General features: G+C 46.0%; 1 protein-coding gene and 1 long non-coding RNA gene across 6 annotated transcripts; one reads left to right on the forward strand and one right to left on the reverse strand.

Moving 5' to 3' along the window:
- Positions 1-400: 400 nt before the first annotated feature.
- Positions 401-1,308, reverse strand: LOC119156136. Its single transcript, XR_005106981.1, has 2 exons — positions 910-1,308; positions 401-772 (listed from the first exon to the last, which is right to left on the reverse strand). It is a non-coding gene; the product is annotated as an uncharacterized LOC119156136 (long non-coding RNA).
- Positions 1,309-1,387: 79 nt separating this feature from the next.
- ENTPD6 (ectonucleoside triphosphate diphosphohydrolase 6) lies at positions 1,388-17,362 on the forward strand. Of its 5 annotated transcripts, none has more exons than XM_037405603.1 (14): positions 1,389-1,444; positions 3,235-3,575; positions 4,941-5,017; positions 5,813-5,956; positions 7,108-7,183; positions 8,743-8,778; positions 9,939-10,027; positions 11,362-11,441; positions 12,369-12,433; positions 12,793-12,894; positions 13,365-13,505; positions 14,504-14,560; positions 15,599-15,711; positions 15,951-17,362. In XM_037405603.1, the coding sequence occupies exons 2-14, from the start codon at positions 3,317-3,319 to the stop codon at positions 16,038-16,040; spliced, it is 1,329 nt and encodes a 442-aa protein (XP_037261500.1). In that variant the 5' UTR covers positions 1,389-1,444; positions 3,235-3,316; the 3' UTR covers positions 16,041-17,362. The 5 variants fall into 5 exon arrangements, with proteins under 5 accessions (XP_037261503.1, XP_037261500.1, XP_037261504.1 ...); XM_037405605.1 differs by lacking the exon at positions 1,389-1,444 and adding an exon at positions 1,490-1,507; XM_037405604.1 differs by lacking the exon at positions 1,389-1,444 and adding an exon at positions 1,540-1,923.
- Positions 17,363-17,656: the final 294 nt, after the last annotated feature.

The raw sequence follows: 17,656 nt of genomic DNA on the forward strand, positions 1-17,656 counted from the left end.
GGCATTTACCCAGCAGTCAGGTTGCATCTTTGCTGAAGTTCTCTTGTCTACCTTCTTGCCAATGGGTTTACAGCTCCTGAGATGCTGTGACCAACAGGAGTGCTACAGCAGATATTTTGGGATTAACACCTACAGAATTACCAGAGCACTCTCAGCTGTTTTTTTCCAAGCTGCTTGCAGACTCAGACAGGTTTCTGTGGAGAAACTACACTAAGTGCCAGGGTCTCGCTTACGGACTAGGAGACCTAGATGCTAAATATAGATTCTGTTGCAATCATGTCATGAGGGAGCCACAGATCTTAAAGATTTGAAGTCTTTGTGCCTTCATCTTCCTTTGCAGTATTCTCCCATTAACAGTGTGATTTCTTTTAAATATAATTGAACAACATTAAAACAGAAAAATAGTTGGAAAGATCAGTTTCATTTACCTGGGGAAAACAGGGAGTTTGATTTGAACAGTAACCAGTACTTGAAAAATGCCTGCTATCCGCAGGAATGGGAAAAAATGACTAATTCACTTTTCAAACACTGCTATGAGAGGGTCACTGGAATAAGTGACACCCTGAGAAACTCTGCGCTCATTCCTACAGTGGGGTCTGTCGGCACAAATGCCTGCGGAGCTGCAGGAGTGACAGCAAGGCAGTCTCCATCTCTTATCTTCACGCCTCATGTTTGTTTGCTGCTGTTCGCTCACACATCCTCTCTCCCAAAGGGCCTCTCCTCATTCTTCCAGACTGGGTGGAGCAACAAGCTGCTGCAGGAGTAATTCTAGCTGGTGAAAGACAAATTTATGTAGGTGGAAGAAGAGCCATCAAGGAAATTACTCAAGCAGAAAAACTGCTAGAGGAACACCAAGTATGGAGAAAAAGCCCAAGTAGCTACCCAAGGGTGTCCTTTGCTCACACCTACCAGCGCTTTCTGACTCAGAACCGGACCAGACTCACAGGTGAAGAGCTCTTGCCAGGACTGGATCTCCCAGGGGGAGCAGAGGGCGCCTAGCAGGGCTGCAGGCACCTCTGGGCGGCCTTGTCCCAGGGCTAGTGGGCCTCCGCTCCCACAGGCCCGGCCTGCCCTGCGGCTGCCTTCCGCGGGACCCGGCGCCTCCACCCTCACCCGGGGGACTGTTTCTCACACCTTTTCCTCACATCTCTGTTTCTGCGGCATTTAGCCCTTTTTTAAGCACATTCTCCTCACGTCGGCGCTACCAAGAGGCTCTGCAGGTCTTGCGCTGGGTGTGTGTGCTTAACAACCCGCCATGTGGCACCCGGGGCGGCGCCTCACGGAAGGCACCGGGCCGCGGCGCTCCCGCTCCCGGGGCGGCCACAACGCACCACCTCTGGGGGGGCGGGGCCGCCGCGCCCGCCCGCCCCGCGCCTGCGCAGTGCGAGGGGCGGCAGCCCGCGGGGCGGGGCAGCGGCGTGGCCGTGGCGGGGCTGGCGGTGGAGTGAGTGCGGGCAGCGGGACCGGCCGGGAGTCGCGGAGGGCGCGGGCGAGGGGTCCCCCGTGGGTGAGGGCCCGGCTGCCGCGGCGGGTACCTGCCCGAGAGCCGCTGCCACCCTGGGCCGCGCTGAGGGAAGCTCCTCCCTTGCGGCAGCTCTCGGCGGCGCCGGCGGGGGCGGGGGGGCCGTCCCGACCCTTTCTCGGGCGGAGGCGGTAGCGGCGTGTGCGCCGCTCCGTGCCCCGCCTCCCGCCAGCCTCCCCGCCCCCGCGGTGCCGCCGCTGCCCGCTCCGGCTGGTGGGGCCCGGGCTGCTGCCCGTGACCGCTGCTGGCTGCCCGCGGTGCTGCCGGGCCTGCGGCACCGGGCGCTGGAGCGGCCATCGCCGCCCGCCTGCGTGCTGCCGGGGCCCGGGCTGGCTTCGCATCGCCGCGCCACCGCTTCCCCGCTGCGCCATGGCGACCGACGGTGCCTTTCCCCTGGGCTGGTCTGTTCTCGTGTATCCGTGCCTGTGGTTTTGCTTGCCTCCGGTTTTATAATATTTTGCCTTACCCTTTCTTGGCGATACGCTGTAATCACCTTGAATTTAGATTCCTCCCCCTCATGCCTTCTGTACACCTCCTGAATCCATAGCATGAGGTTACACATGTCAAAACCTTGTTTAAGTCAACTTCATCAATTGGTTGGCTTTCTGTTCTTCATTGCACTATCAAAAAAGGAAAGATAATATGTAATTTGCATACTGTTTTTTAGTCATATTGGATGATGTTATGTGAGTGCTTGTAGATTTCTTGCTTTGTGTTTTGCTGTGGTTTCTTCCCTGGTATTGGAGCTGGGGGTGCATGTGTCACACTTAATTTCCTGGTTCTTCCCTCTTGCCTTTCAAATGCTGACTAAACCACCATTGTCCAGTCTTCTGGGACCTCCTTCACCATGTGGGAACTAACGGCAGCAACTGCAAATGATTCAGGTTGCCCAGAGAGGGTGCACGATCTTCATCCTTGGGAGGTTTTCAGGATGCAGCTGCGTGTAGCCCTGAGCAACATGCCGGTCCCCATAGCTGCCTGTGCTTTGGGCAGGAGGTTGGATGGGTCCCTTCCCACCTCAGTTACTGTATTTAGGTTCTCTGAACTCTTCTTACTCTGTTCCTTCTTAGGCCTCAGTAGCAATGGGGAAAAGTTTTCTGCAGCTTCATGTCTTAAAATTAGCTGTAGATTGTGACGTGCTGAAGGATGATGGATATGTTCCTTCTGAACCATTGGGAAAGTGGTGTACACTCTTGCAGGCATCCAGCAGCTATGAAGGCATTTGATGGTTAGGACAGGCAACACAGGAGAGAGGGATTTTGCTGCTAGGTCCAGTTTTGCAAGCGATTCACAGATGATTCCCAGATTTTTGAATGCAGGAGTCTATGTTGTCCTACCGGGGTAAGTGTAAGCATTTAACTGCAGGTTTTCCTGGCATAGTAGAGATAGATTTGAGCACTGAAGACAGTAGCTGATATCTGCCTTACTCCAGATGCTGCAGGAACTGCTGGCATAAATTCTTTTACTTTCCAGCAGCAGCCTGTCACCCCCTGTGTGTAAGGTTTTTTTACTAGGCTGTTTGTTGCAGTGACTTACTGCTTAATTTGACTGTCATGCCCAACTTCCTTACCACAGGGTTAGTTACCAACTAACAGTTACGTATTTAACTAATGCTCAAGTCAAGTTTACTCCTTATCAAATAACCATCATACTCAGACCCTTTCATGAGGTTTAGGAAATAATACATATCTTTTCTTTCCTGTTGGATGTAGGAGTGATGTGGGAGCTACCGGTTGTGTATGAAGGACAAGAAATAAAGCAATTGATAAAGGGAAGAAATAAAACATCTGACAAATGGAAGCCATGAAGATATCAAAGCGGTTCTTTGCTTTTGGGATTTTGGCGTGCATAGCTATTTATGTTGCGTACATAAAATGGCACTTGGATTCCAAATCAATGGTGGGAGCCACAGAAGGAGTTGCTGAGAGCAAGGGAGACAAACTGAACCATCAGGCAGTGACTACAGATCTCTCAGTCTTTTATGGAATTATGTTTGATGCAGGAAGCACAGGAACTCGCATCCATATTTTTAAATTTACACAGCAGCCTAAAGGTATGGCCTGCTCATTGCATGATAGATTAATTCTTCCATAACTTATGGAGCAGATTATTGACAATCCTTTTCTAGGGCTTGCTTGAAGCAACATGCTTCAGCTCTTTCTAGAGAGCCATCCGGAAGCGTACTATGATTCAGGCATGTGGGTTTGGATGAAATTATGAAAGCAGTCAACAAGCAGAAAATGTTGTAATGTCAGAATGTGAACTAAATAGCAGCTGTACCTTTAGAACAGTACCCTGAAGAAAAACAGTTTTTCATCACACTGTTTGGTGGAAGAGAGGATTATAAATTCAAACTGCCTTATTTCCTCAGATTTTCACCAAGAGGTTGCTGGCTGCCTCTAGTTTCTGGCAGTGAGCTGCTTCCCAGCTGCAGTCTGGTATAGCGTATCCTTGGCTTCAGTGTTGGATTTAAATTGCAAAACTTCACTGTTTGATTAAAGTTGCTGTGTATTCCACCTGAACAGATACATTGCTGAGAAGTGAGACAGGTGTACAGAAAAGCTCCAGTTTTCCTCTGGAGTTGTAAGCTTCATTTGTTTAGATGTTGTCGCTCCTATTTGTGAAACTTCAAGATGAAAGAACCCATATTAGTAGGTGATCTGAGGATGCTTTTAAGGATTAGCAGTGTGGTGTATGGTGTGATTAGCCTGTGGGGAGCACCTTACGTTTGCAGAATGAGGTAGTGTAGGCTTAGCTATCAAGGTGTTAAAACGCAGTCAGTTGATTTCCTTCTTTCAGTGTATTCCCAAATCTTTGCTTCTTCCTTGCCTGCTTCTCTTTAAACACAATTTGGGAATATATTGCAGGAAACTATGGAGTGTAGTTGGGTACAGGAGGAGGAGGGTGTTGTCAACCTCACGTTCTCTTGCCTGCAGGTTCACAGAATTGTCTGTACTGCAGGTTTCCAAATTACTTAGTCTGACCCCCTCTGCTGCCATTGAAAATGGTGGTAAAGCTTCCACTTGGTGTGTTTTGCTGGAGTCAAGTTTAGCCACAGCAGAGCACACTGAAACGTGGGGTGTTACCGGTGCTGTTTGGAAAGCTGCACACGGCAGGTGTAAGGGCTCAAACAGAGCTTGCACCCATCTGATGATTGTCTGATGTGCATGAAAAATATGTATATAGTGGACACCAGCACCTGGAAAACAGTTATGATACTTAAAAATGGTTTTCACAGGAGTTAGTTCCATAGTACGGGCTATGGTTAAAGGTTGGGTGGCTGTTGGTAGTTCATTAGACAGAGAATTCAGTTGAATTCCATTAGCACATAATTATGTTAATATGTAAAAGTGTTTTCTTTTTATGTATGCAAAATTGTTTGTACCACTACTTAATGCGGAATACTGCTTTTGAACAGAGACTCCCAAATTAACCCGTGAGACATTTAAAGCACTGAAGCCAGGTCTATCTGCATATGCTGATGATGTCGAAAAGGTAATTTTGTTTCTGTTACTGTAAAAGTACATGCCCCTGGTCCTTCTGGTTTTGATGTGCCCTGCAAACCATGTCTTGCTGTGGCATAGTATGCTGAACTGTCAGTTCAGGGAAGTGTCTCCAAATGATACAAGACTACAGTAAAAGTTGGTCAGCATGCAGAGGAGCAAGGAACAGAACACATCTAATTCTGCTTGGTGATGTTGTTAATTAAGCGCAGTGGATGTTTTTCCTATCTCTGCCTTAAGAACGTCAATGCGCTTAAGAAAATGACAAAAAAGCTGTGTTGGATTGGAGCAGAGCCTCCTCCAAAAATGACTGCAATTGTATTCTCAGGAAAATAGTATAAAAACCCAGGCTGAGTACTAAGTGACTTCTGTCTCCCTTACCTTCTGGCTCATGGGGATTTAGGGACTTCCTGAGCCAGACTTACACCCAGCTCATAGTGTTTTACTGCTTCCAAAGTCCTTTTTCCCCCCAAGGATTCATTATACTGGCTTTTGAACCATTTGTAGCCAAAACATTCAGTGGCAGAGAGTTCTGTCACTTTTTCGAAGTGACTCTTTGTGTTTGGTTTTGACGTGTTGCTGGCTGATCCCCATTATATCCACCAGGTCTCATGCTGTAGGAGATAGGGAGTCCTCCACCTTCTCCAGAGCCATTGTGATACTCATTTGTCTCTGTTCCACATTTACAGTGAATCTTACCTCTCATCACCCTTTTACCCTTCCAAGAAAGGCAAATCTAAAGAGTTTCTAAGATGCCTTTTTTTTTTTGTCCTTTCTGTGCTCACAGAGTGGCCAGGGAATAAAGGAGCTCCTGGAGGTGGCGAAGAGGGAAGTTCCGATGGAGCTGTGGAAGTTTACTCCTCTGGTCCTGAAAGCCACAGCTGGCCTACGGTTGCTGCCGGGAGAGAAAGCTCAGAAGTTGCTGGATAAGGTAGTATTTCTTGTCTTTCAGTTTGTTTCCAGAAATTTACAGCAAAATTTGGTCCCTTCTGTGTAAGGTATCTTTATGTCCTTCATCTTCATGTACATGAGCCGCTCTATCATTTAACCCTGAAAGCACTGCAGAGCCACCTTGATCTCTGGTGGGGTTGATGGGAGAATTTGCGTGAGTACAAGCAGAGAGGAATGATGACAGCTCCAGATAAGCCTGGAGATGAATAACATTAACAAGTGTAATGAGATACTCCTAACAGTCACCACAGGCTTGTTCTTACTGGGCATGTTTGTTGGTGGTTTTGACCAGGATGCTGCTATAGGCTCTTTGCTCTTTGACTGGTCATGTTATCAGCCTGATGCTGCAAGGTTGCTCCGTTACATTGATTGGTTAGAATGTAAATTGTATTTATGGGCATGTTAAATATGTTGAATATTTTTAAATACTATAAAAACAACCCAAAATACTATGTTCTAGACCTTATGGCTGTGGGAAAAGTTTATTAAGTGTGCAGTAAGTACTCTTTCTAGGCAGTAATTGGAAGGAAGAAATGTGACGTGGTTGAAACCAATGTCTGTATTGTTCTCTGCTGCCTGCAAGCAGGCCTGCTCTTTTCCACACTGCATTTTAGCTGGAAGTGCTGCAGTTTTTATTTTAGAGGACTCTGGAAGCCTTGGGCTTTGCTACCTCATTGGGCTGTAGTGTAAAGGACCATTAACAGCCAACATGCTCTTGTTAAAAATGCCATTCCCTGGGGGATTCATGAAAGCCAGGGTGTCCATCTTCTGCTTCTCTCATGCATATATAATACCCTATGGCTCGCCAGCTGCAGCAAAGTGTTCTGGGTTCCCTTCCCTGTCCATGTCCATCCCTTGTTAAAGGCATTTCTGAGCAGTCTTCATGCTTGAAAACCCACACATCCATCCCTGCCTCTGGACCAAACTGCACAGCTGGTGTGTGAATTGCTGACCTTTTATAGCAGAGCGCAGGCTGATGTTTGTTGGGCTCTTGAACTTCAAACAAAGTGGTGAGTGGCAGTCAGGATCTGGCCCAAGAAGAGGAGCAGTTGTGTGAATTCGGAGTTTTTAAAAAATCTTGCTTCCCAACTGAAAAAATTTCTCTGAGTGTAGCTTTTATGCGAACTACAGGTGAAGGAGATTTTTCAGGCCTCCCCCTTCTTTGTGCGGGACAACTGCGTGTCAATAATGAATGGAACCGATGAAGGTAAGCTAACCTGCGGAGAGCCTTCCTGCAGTCGTGGAGATTCCTGCTGCACTGTGACAAGTCCCCACTCACCATAGTGGGAACCCACAAGCAGCAGGTTTGACACAGCTTTTGTGCTGCCTCAGGCAGTGCCTGCCAAAGAGATCTTGTGCTACGTTTTCCAATTTGTACTCCTGAACTCTGTCCTGATTTTTAAGGCTCTGAGTGCCAGGCAGTTCCTCTGGGATCATCAGGAAGCCACTGTGCAGTCAGCGCTTTTGGAAAAGGCTTCTGAATATCTGCTTGTTGAGGACTGGTTTTGCCTACTGTGCTCTTGATAATGCTAGTCAGAGTTTTCTGGAAGTATTTGGTCATAATATTAATTATAAATGATCTAATAAGTGTGATTGTGAATTCAGTTTGAAAAAACGTTTTATAGAGAGGGAAGTACATGCTGAAGTAAGTTGATGCTTATCAAAAAATGCTGAAGACAGAACCCAGAATCAGTCTTGATCTAAAATAATTAGAAGAAGCGTCTAAATCCTAAGTAACTGTATGTTGAAACATGCTTTAAATCCATTTAGAAACCAAACTTTAAGAAAGCTGGAGCTGTTTGGAGCTGTTCGTGAGTTTCTTTTTTACTGCTTAATGGAAGAAAGACATTGTAATTCTTCTTTTTTGTTGTTGTTGTTTTAAAATCATTAATAGTAGTGACAGCCTTGGGTCAGCCAAGGGTTGAACTGGGCCATGTTCCCTAGCATGCCTTGAGCTTTAACCACATGGATAAATATTTGGGTTTGTTAAAATAAGGCCCACTAATTCATCTAATTTAGGGAGAAAAGGTTTATAAATCAAGAAGACGAGTGAAACAGTACGGCACACAAAAATACTTAGAGGAAAACAGGAAAAATTAGAACACTGAAAAGATGAAAATTCTAAGTATTCAAAAGGAAAGTCGAGTGTCTGACATCAAACAAAAGCCTACCAGTGGATATTTTCCTAGAAAATGAATAATGTGAGTGTCAGTCATTTCCTTGTCTTTTAGCTAAGGACTGAAACCTTTGTGACTTCTCACCTAAGTTTTTGACCTGTAAAATACAGAGTTCTGCAGGCATTTCATATACAGGGCTTCTCTTCCAAATACCACATAAGCTCTGGTATAGAAGGTCCGTCTAATCTTGGGTTTTGACAGCTGCTGACAGTTGTGGAAACACTAGCTTTGGGGCAAGGTGGGTCAGGGAGCTCAGTGAGCCAGTCCTGTTCAGCTTTCTTGAAGGTCCTTCTTGCTTAGGTCCCAGCTAGACAGCCTTTGGAGACTTTTTATTAGAAGTCCTCCATTTGTGAAAGGGGGACAAGGGAGCTGCTGGCATATGGTCTCTGGTGTCTCTCTCTGTTGTTCGATGACAAGGTCTGGGTTTGCTGATTATTTTGTTGACAGTGCAGTTAAACTGTATGCGAAAACTTAAAAATGCTTAAAGCAGGAAGATCTTGTAATACGGCTCACCTTATTTGTTACTGTTGTTAGATAAAATGAAATGGTATGATCTAACAGCACGTCTCCTGAATCTTTTCCTTTTTAGGTATTTCAGCCTGGATCACAATAAATTTTTTAACAGGTATGTGTACATGAGCATGTGCATAAAGATATGACCAACACTGTGAAATTCATGCTTTTTTTTGCCCCTGCATGGGATTTGTTCGTGCGTTGGGGTGGAGTGGGAGAAAGAAAGATCTGGCAATAAGTTTTTGGCCTGGCCTATTTAAGTCATTAGGGTTTCGGCCATTTACTTGACAGAGTGCGGAGTTTAATCACTTTTCCTAGATCTTTAATGTAGCCTTTCTTCCAATTCACTGTAGGCTACCAGAGCATTTTATTCCTTTTTAGAGTCTGCCGCTAGCTCTGGCTAAATTTTTAATCTGGGTATTCTAGATATGCTTGGCAGCTGCACAGAGTGAAAGAAAGTGCTATGCTACTTCCTTACAGATTTGTAACATAGAAATACCACAAATGTTTACGCTGCTGAGTTAGAAAAGGGTAGCTGAAGAGTGAGGAAAAAACGAAGCTGAAGCCCTCTCTGACAATAAGTAAAGCAGTATACTGTCTGCATGCTCTGGTCAGCTCACGGTGTGTGTGTAGCAATATGGCAAGTGCTCTAAAGCTTTTTATGCTCACAGGAAATACCAGAAGGGTTAGAGAACTTCAAACATCAGCAATCATGAGGTATACTGAGGTACTTGGTACACAGTAGTCTTTGTCAGGAAAGTGTGTTTGAAGGATCTAAGAAGAACTGTGTTTAAATGAGAAGAGAGTTCTGGGCTGGCAGCAGGAAGAATTCCAAGAGAGCAGAGTATCTTAGGCCAGCTCTTTTCAGTCTGTCACCCCACTGGCCATAGGAATCTGCAAAATATCACTAAGGTACCAGGGAACGGCGGCCAAGAAAACCACATTCCTCTGTGTTACAAAGTGGTTACCAGAGTAGAGTTTGCAAAAGGTTCCTTGCATCCCCTGAAAAATGTTTAGGAATCCTAATAAACAAAGCTGCTGTAATTAGGGCATGAACAGCCACCAGAGAAATAAGAGAAACTGTCACTTGAAGATTTTCAGGTCACCCTGATAAAGCCAAAATAAGCGTCCAGTAGATAATGGTATAGTTTAGTGCTGGCTGGCAGCTGACAAATGGAGCTAGATTGTCCTCTTTCTTTACCACTGGTTTTGTTCCTAGCCAGTTTCTCACGGTGCCCACCGTGGCTTTCTCTCTTCTGTCACACATTTCAGGTAGCCTAGATGATCCGCAGAAGAGAAGTGTAGGGATGCTTGATTTGGGTGGTGGATCAACACAGATCACCTTCCTTCCACGCACCGAGGTAATGCAAACATGCACACTGTTGGGAAATGCTGGTGCAGAAATTTGTAACTGCTCAGATTTGTTTCCGTTGAAAACACGTCAGTGTGACAAGAGCCCATGCTTCTGACAGAAAAACCCAGTTCACCTGGTCACATCTGCCTTGTTGTAGTCAATCATGGAGGCACTCACAGCTCTGTGAGTCCTCTTACTCCAGCTGCATGGGTTGGTGGTGCATGTGGTGAAAATCTTGGGGGGAAATGCAGCGTTTGCCTGAGCATCTTAATCATTGACTCTCAGTCTGTGCTGCTTATAATGAAGAACTCAGAGACAATGCTGTTGATGAGTTCAGGTCCAACGTTTGGCCTATATTGGGTTTTAAGAACACAGATGCCTTCTCAATCCTTGTTTATGGTTTTCCTGAGTTCACTCAGTTGCAAATGAATGTTTTCTAAGGAGCAACTGTTATTATGCAGTAAAAAGTACATGATTATGTTTGTCATTTCAGCTTCCTGTTGTGGCATTTTTATAGGTGGTGTGTGAGCTGGAAGCCTTGTGGATGTGGTCATAAGGCTCTGGCCCAAGCAGAGATCCTGTTCATAGTAAAGCTGCACAAAAAGCAGCAGGTGGGGATGCTGTATCTAGTCTCCCAGCCTGGGCTAAGCAAGACTTCATGCTCTTTAACAGCAGAATGACAGGGGATGTGAAGGGTCCAGGATGTGGAAATTCTGTACTTGGAGATGGTTTTAAGATATGAGCAGCATGAATAGCTTAATTGCCCGAGCTTTGCTCCCCACAAACACGAGAGCTGTGCTGGTGCACTTGGGGAAGAGGCTGCAAAGTGGTTTAGATAATTACCCTTTCACGCCACAGGCTGGTCCTTTGTTCTTTGGCAAGCACAGTGATGTGCTTTTCCTCTGGCTTGTAGAAGTTCACAGCTGAATTCACTTGAGTAGGAAGTTAATGCGTGCCTGGCTTTCATATTATTTTGCACACAGTTTTCCCTAGTGGGAATCATGTGACAAGGCAGTTGCTGTAGCTTCTTGACAAAAGCAGTTAAGAGCTGGAATAAGGATTCCTTTTTAATTAGAATAACTCTTTTATACACCAGTTTGGTTGGATAAAAATAGAAATGTAACCAGTTTAGAGTCTGTCATGTGAAGACACTATTTTAGCCCCATGTCTTGTGGTTGTCTTGTGTATCAGCAGTCAAATCCAGATACTCGCAAATTCATCATCTCTCTCTGAACCTTGCAAGGGTTGTTTCACATTTTTCCTAATGTTTTGGAAGATCGTGTTGTTGATGTTTGCTGCTGCTGGCAGAAACCTTGCAGTGACGTCTTTTTCTCTCTCCAGGCAACTCTCCAGACATCACCAGCTGGCCATACAACTTCATTTCGGATGTTTAACACCACCTACAAGCTGTATTCGTACAGGTTAGTTGTGGGAAAGAGGGCCCATTGTACATGTAGAAGCTTTCTATGAAGCCAGTGAGAGCTAGGTGTTTCGCTGGAGTGAGGTCCTGGCGAATGAGTGCTGGGAAGAAGCAGAGAAACCTGAGCCACGTTATGGTGGATTAACTTTGGTGGCTGCGTGCCAGGTGCCCACCAAGCCACTCTATTGCTCCCCTTCCATCAACAGGTCAGGGGGAAGAAAATACAACAAAGAGCTCGTGAGTCAAGATAAGGACAGGGAGGTCACCAGTTACTGACATGGGTAAAACAGACTTGACTTAGAGAAGTTAATTTAATCAATTGCCAATTAAACAGTAGGATAATGAGAAATAAGAACAAAATCAAAGCCACTTTCCCTGCATCTCTCCCTTCTTCCCAGGCTCAGCTTCACTCCCAACTCTTCTACCTTCTCACCACCGAGCAGCGCAGAAGGATGGAGAGTGGGAGTTGCAGTCTGTTCATAGCACTTTGTCTTTTCCATTCCTTCCTTCTCACTGTCTTTCCCCACTCCCAGTGTTTTGGGCAGAGGGAAGCAGCTTCTTCCCACCTACGTATGCTGTGGGGTGTATTTGGGCTCAGAAAGAGTAAATTCTGTATGCTAGAGGCTGTGCTGCCTTTGAGGAGAGTAGGAGAAACATTAGAGGAGTCACTTCAGCATTCCCAGTTCTTCAAGAGCCAGGCTACCGCTGACAGCTGTTGCCTGTGCTTTTTCAAAGACAGATTATCCTTCTAGGTAAGGGTAACATGAGTGGGGGTTGTCACAGTGTTCCCCTTCTCTGTGTTAGCTGCTGACTCGAGCCATTTCACTGGGAACATGTAGAGGAGACTGGCATGTCCCAGCGAAGTTGTCAGTGCAGCATCAGAGGAAGGATGTTTGTTGTTCACAGGTGCTTTGTTATCCCTTTGCAGTTACCTGGGACTTGGGCTGATGTCGGCAAGGCTTGCCATTTTAGGAGGAGTTGAGGGAAAACCATGTAAGTTATGGGCACTCCTCAAGTCTTGGCTCTGAGCATGGGGTACGTAGCCCTGTTGTGGGGGGAGGAGTTGTCTGCCCCCTTCACACTGGGCTCAAGGTTCCCGAGTGGTATGTGGAGCCCTGTCACCATGGCTGGGTGCGCTTGAGATGAATGCAGGAGGTGACACTGCTAGATCCCAGGAGACCTGGATTCTTGCCAGCCTTGGGGGTGGTGGTGTGTGGGACATCCGAGCTGTGACTGGGGCTTGGAGGTGCCTTGCTGAGGCTGTGGGACAATATGGAGAAGGGCTGGGGGTGAGGGATCTGAAATTAACTCCTTATGTTTTTCCCTAATGTAGCTTTGTTTTACTTTGACAGTAGGAGAAGGAGAGGAATTGATCAGCCCTTGTTTGCCACCTGGCTTCAAATCTGAATGGCAACATGCTGAGATAGTGTACAAAATTAAAGGACAGAAGGCAGGTATAGTGATCTATCACTCTTCCTATCTAGGCCAGCATGCTAGTACAGAGTAAATAATATACTGTCAGCCTCTTGCAAAGGCACTAGATTCTCTGTTTACTCTTCTGTCTGGCTCCTCTTGATGCGCTGTTAAAGCAGTTCTGCAGCTCTTTCCTCTTATGCTGTTGTGGTGTGTCTGTCCAGTCAGTAAAGCTGCCAGTAGCAATGCAGATGGAGTTGAGCAATCGCTCAACAGGGCTTTCAGAATCCTTTTGCCTCAAATGATGTGGTCCATCTCTGATCTATTGTGTACTTAGCCCCAGCCTGAGGATGGTAGATGTTGCCATTGGAAGAAAATGCACATTTCAGTTCTCTGTGAAGACCTTATGAAGTTTGTGCAAAAGAGAGCCTGCTCCCTGCCAGGTCCTAAACAAATTGCATGCATACGTAACTCTGCCTATAATATGCCGGGTTTCTTTGCCTCCTTTTAGGTGAGCCTCTGTATGAGTCTTGTTCTAATAAAGTGGCAAAGATGCTCTACAAAAAAGTGCATAAAGCTGAGGAAGTGAAAGACTTGGATTTTTACACTTTCTCCTACTACTATGACCGTGCAGCAGAGGTTGGTCTTATAGGTACGGTTGCTCCTGGCTTCATTTCATTTTAAATGACAAGTTATGGAAGAAATAGTTATGCTTATACATGTCACAATGCTTTGCTAAGCTGTCATGGAACTTGGTCTGGTGTTACACTGCTGCGCAGCATTGGTCTCAGCTGGATATTGAATACTATTTAATTTCTATAGGAGAAGGGACTGGGGCTGTGGAATAGAACCTGCAGCTTCTGCTAACAGTTTTTAAACAAACTGTCTGCATTTCAGAAATTGTTGTTGTCTGATGAACTCTAAAGCCCAAAATAGAAAAAAAGCTCTCATAATGATAAACAGATTTCTTGGGCAACTTCTGGTAATGATTTTTAAACAAACTGCATTTCAGAAATCATTGTTGTCTGATTAACTCTACAATCCAAAATAGAAAAAAGTCCTCATAATGGTAAACAAAAGTTATTGGGCAGTGAAGTGATCTTGGGTTGTGTGTTTCACTTCACCAATTGTATTTAGATGCAATGAACATTTTCAGATAATTCCACATGTATTCAGAATACATCCCATCTCTTCCAGTGGTATGCTGGTGTGTAGAAGGCTGTGGTGGTCAGTGGTAGAAAGCAGATGATGGCTTCTCAAGCTAGTGTGGACAAACATAGCCCTCTCCTCAGCCACTTTGTTTTATAAAGAATTTCAGATTTAGTATGTTGCAGAGCACCACTGCCCTGTCAGTTCTGGTCAAAGGTGTTAACTGTGTTCAGATATCACAGGGCAGGGCAGCACAAATGTGGGGACAAGGTGAGAGAGTCTGTAAAGTATGTTTCTTTAGGAAACGAAGCTAAAAGTTCTTCATAAAACGAAGCTTTTAAATCTACATTAAGAATCTCTCAAAGGTTCTTTTACCTTTAAAGCAAGTGTGAGTTTTGTCATTGATTTCAATGACTCAGGGTTTGATTTCCAACTTTTATGACTTGAATCTGCAATTGCCTTTATACAAAAAAATAAAGACCACGGGTTTTTTTCTTTTAGATAAAGAGAAGGGAGGAAGCTTAACTGTCAGTGATTTTGAAATTGCAGCTAAATACGGTAAGTAAAATACAAACACATGCTAGTAATTGTGTGTAAATTCATACTCAGGTGGCAAATGTGTGACATGCTAAGAAGCCTGATTTTTTTTTTGTTTTAAGTAAATATCGAGCTCCTCTTTCCGTAGCATCTCACCAGCACTTATGCTTGTTTCTGAAAATCTCAACCATTTTTGTATTAATTCTTGCTTTTGCAGCCCACATAAGACATATAATACTTGTATTTCAAAACTCTCTCAAGAATTACTAATAAACTTCCCAGTTAACAGCTGTCTTGAAATCATGCTTTCAAAATAGATGTGGGGGATTCCCATCCTGTTAGCATAACCTGTTCTAATCTGGTTTAATTTTTCCTTTTGTCTCAAGATTTGTTCATATGCTTAATCTGAAAAGGGGCAAAAACGGTTTGTAGCTTGTCGCTTCATCAGCTGTAGAGAGAACTGCCTATGCAGATTTACAAATGTAAACATTCTTTTCTTAATACCACAAACTGAGACTTTGATCAAACTGACATGGTAAGTCACTTCTGGTAAACTTTCTGAATGACTGAACAATTGTTGCAGTTCTGCTCTCTGGACTACCATTTGTGTAACTTGTTCTGAGAAAGGAAGTGGGGTTTATTTTGGTTTTGTCTTTTCTTTTGTCTGTCTGGGGTTTTTTTCCCTTTGGTTTTGTCAACATCTCTTGAGTGCTTAAGCTCAAGAAACATAACATACCTGAGGTCGCTCAGATGTTTAAAGGCTTAAAGTAGATAGAAGAAAAGTTTGAGGCCCTTTTCATCCTTTCCTGGAGAGATACAAGAAACTGAGCTGTCCTAGGGGAGAGACAGAAAGCCTTGATCTTCCTTCCAATATGACAAAGCTTTTGTGCTTCTGCTGATGTGCGCATGTCATTTCACCTGCATCATCACAGGTTCCATCACTGCACAACTCAGCTAACAGGGGGTGTTTTATGGATTCAGTTGAGGTTTTTCAAAGCGGGGCTGATGCTAGGCCTGAGCTCACAGTGTGCATTCAGACACTGTTGTCTTTCTCCTTAGTATGCAAGACCATGGAAATCAGCCCTGGAAGCAGCCCGTTTCTCTGCATGGATCTCACGTACATCACCTTCCTCCTGCAAGAGCTGGGCTTCCCGAAGAGCCAAGTCTTTAAGGTGATCCACAGAGTGGATTGCTGGGAAAAGTGTGCAGGAGGGTGCCAAGGCGGTAGTTGCCACACGAGTAGCTTGGTCCTTGATTTGCCTTCTTGCTACAGCACTTGCTCTGTGACTGGGGGTGAAGGGACACTGTCCCCATGGTGGTGATAACCTTCTGCACTTGCATGCTTCTCCTTCTCCCAAAGAATTGTGGTTTAACTTTTTTGTTTGGGTTTGGGCTTTCTCCCCTCCTGCAGCTTGCCCGGAAGATTGACAATGTTGAAACGAGCTGGGCGTTGGGAGCCACTTTTCATTACATCGACTCACTCAATAGGCTGCACTACTGAAGCTTCTTGGAGGCGACTTTCGGGAATCTCAGTTTTTGGAAGCCCAACTTGGAGAATCTCCTGAAGGGCCTGCTTTTGGCTTCCAGAGACCTTTGGTTGGTCATCATAAACTAGGCCCCTTTCCTCCCACCCCCTGCCAGTTCCCTCCATCACTAGTTCTTTTTGACAGTGCAGAGTGCAGTGTCTAAAGAATAAGCCTTGATTTGACGGCATCTGCAGTCAACTTGATGTAAAACTTGATCGTTGCTGAAGGAAAACCAGGACTCTGTAGGACACTATGATCTTTATGAGAAAAATGCACCATTTTGGAATATGCCTGTACTATGTGCTTGTACTGTGCTGAAGTCGCTGTAGGAAATGTTCACACCAGAAGGAACTCTTTGCCGTCCTGATTTCAGGTGTTTTTTCCTGTTTGTCAGCATTTTTCAGTGATGATTTTTATTTTACTACTTCTGTGGTTGAAGGTGAACTTGTGTGTGTGTGTGCAAAGATGCTGACAGGCAGCAGCTTTGAAATGCAGTGTGGAAGTCTGGGCCGTGCTTTCCAGTTGCTGAAACAAAAGCACAGGAGCACTCTGGAATCTGATACGGACTGAGAGTCAGAGCCTCTGTGGCCGGCGGGGTTAAAGCCTGCTGCCTCATGTGGCTTCCGGGGCTGTTGGAAGATGGATGCTGGAAGACAACATGGGATTTGCTGGATCTGGATGAGCCAGGCTCAGGAGTTGGGTACAGGGCTGATGGTGGGTTTGATAGTTGTAGAGCTGGTCAGGATTAAGGTTGGTGAACAAGATGCAGCCATGAAAATAAACCCTGTGCATGGCTTATTGGACCTCACAGGTGCTTTTGTCTTGGCAAGGTTGGTGCAGGGCCCAGGATGAATTGCATGTACATGGTGTTTTGGGTGCCGCTTCCTGCAGATGCATCTCACTGGGATAAATGAATGTTGTGGTTGCACTGAGCCGTGGCAGGGCAGCTGCAATGCACCACTCCAGCAGTGCCCTGTACACTGGATGGGAGCAACCTCGGAGGCAGCAGGAACTGGAGGGGATGTGCTGCACTGTTTGTAATCTAACTGTGGAATTGTGTAGTGTTTGTGTGGATGTTCAGAGCAGACCCCCTTGGTCTTTTGGGGGTGCAGAAGAGACCCTGGCGAGCCAGCAGCGCCTGTCTCCGCTCATGGGCTCATGGCCACAGCTGTCCCCTTTCCCTGGGGCAGCACGAGGTGCTGCAGTGGCGCATGGTGCTGCTGCCTCTGCGGCCGAGTGTACTGGGGGTGCTTGAACCCCACTGTACTGGCAATAAAACTCCGACTGAAAATGAAAATGTGGTGGTGGAGGTGGTGTGCCTTCTAACGCCAGAGCCTGCAGGGTTGAGGAACGAGTGCCCTGATGCCATCCCTGTCCCCTCCAGCCATCCCAGTCCCCTTGCACCACCCCACATGCCATCCCCGTCCCCTTACCCCATCCCAGCCCTAGATGCTGTCCCCGTCCCCCCATGCCGTCCCTCACCCCATCCCAGTCCCCTATGTCATCCCCAGCCGCCGGTGCCACCCTCGCACCCCGCGGTGGCCGGGCGGGGAGGGCGGCCGCTGCCCCGGGGCCCGAGGGCCTTGCGCCA

This window comes from Falco rusticolus, chromosome 12 (genome assembly GCF_015220075.1).
Source record: "Falco rusticolus isolate bFalRus1 chromosome 12, bFalRus1.pri, whole genome shotgun sequence".
NCBI lineage: Eukaryota > Metazoa > Chordata > Aves > Falconiformes > Falconidae > Falco > Falco rusticolus.

Excerpts from the sequence above, each read along its gene's own strand:
- ENTPD6 (XM_037405603.1), top strand. The coding sequence starts at position 3,317 with ATGGAAGCCATGAAGATATCAAAGCGGTTCTTTGCTTTTGGGATTTTG. Across the intron at positions 8,779-9,938 it reads CACAATAAATTTTTTAACAG|GTAGCCTAGATGATCCGCAG; the intron begins GTATGTGTACAT and ends CACACATTTCAG. Across the intron at positions 13,506-14,503 it reads AGCAGAGGTTGGTCTTATAG|ATAAAGAGAAGGGAGGAAGC; the intron begins GTACGGTTGCTC and ends TTTTTCTTTTAG.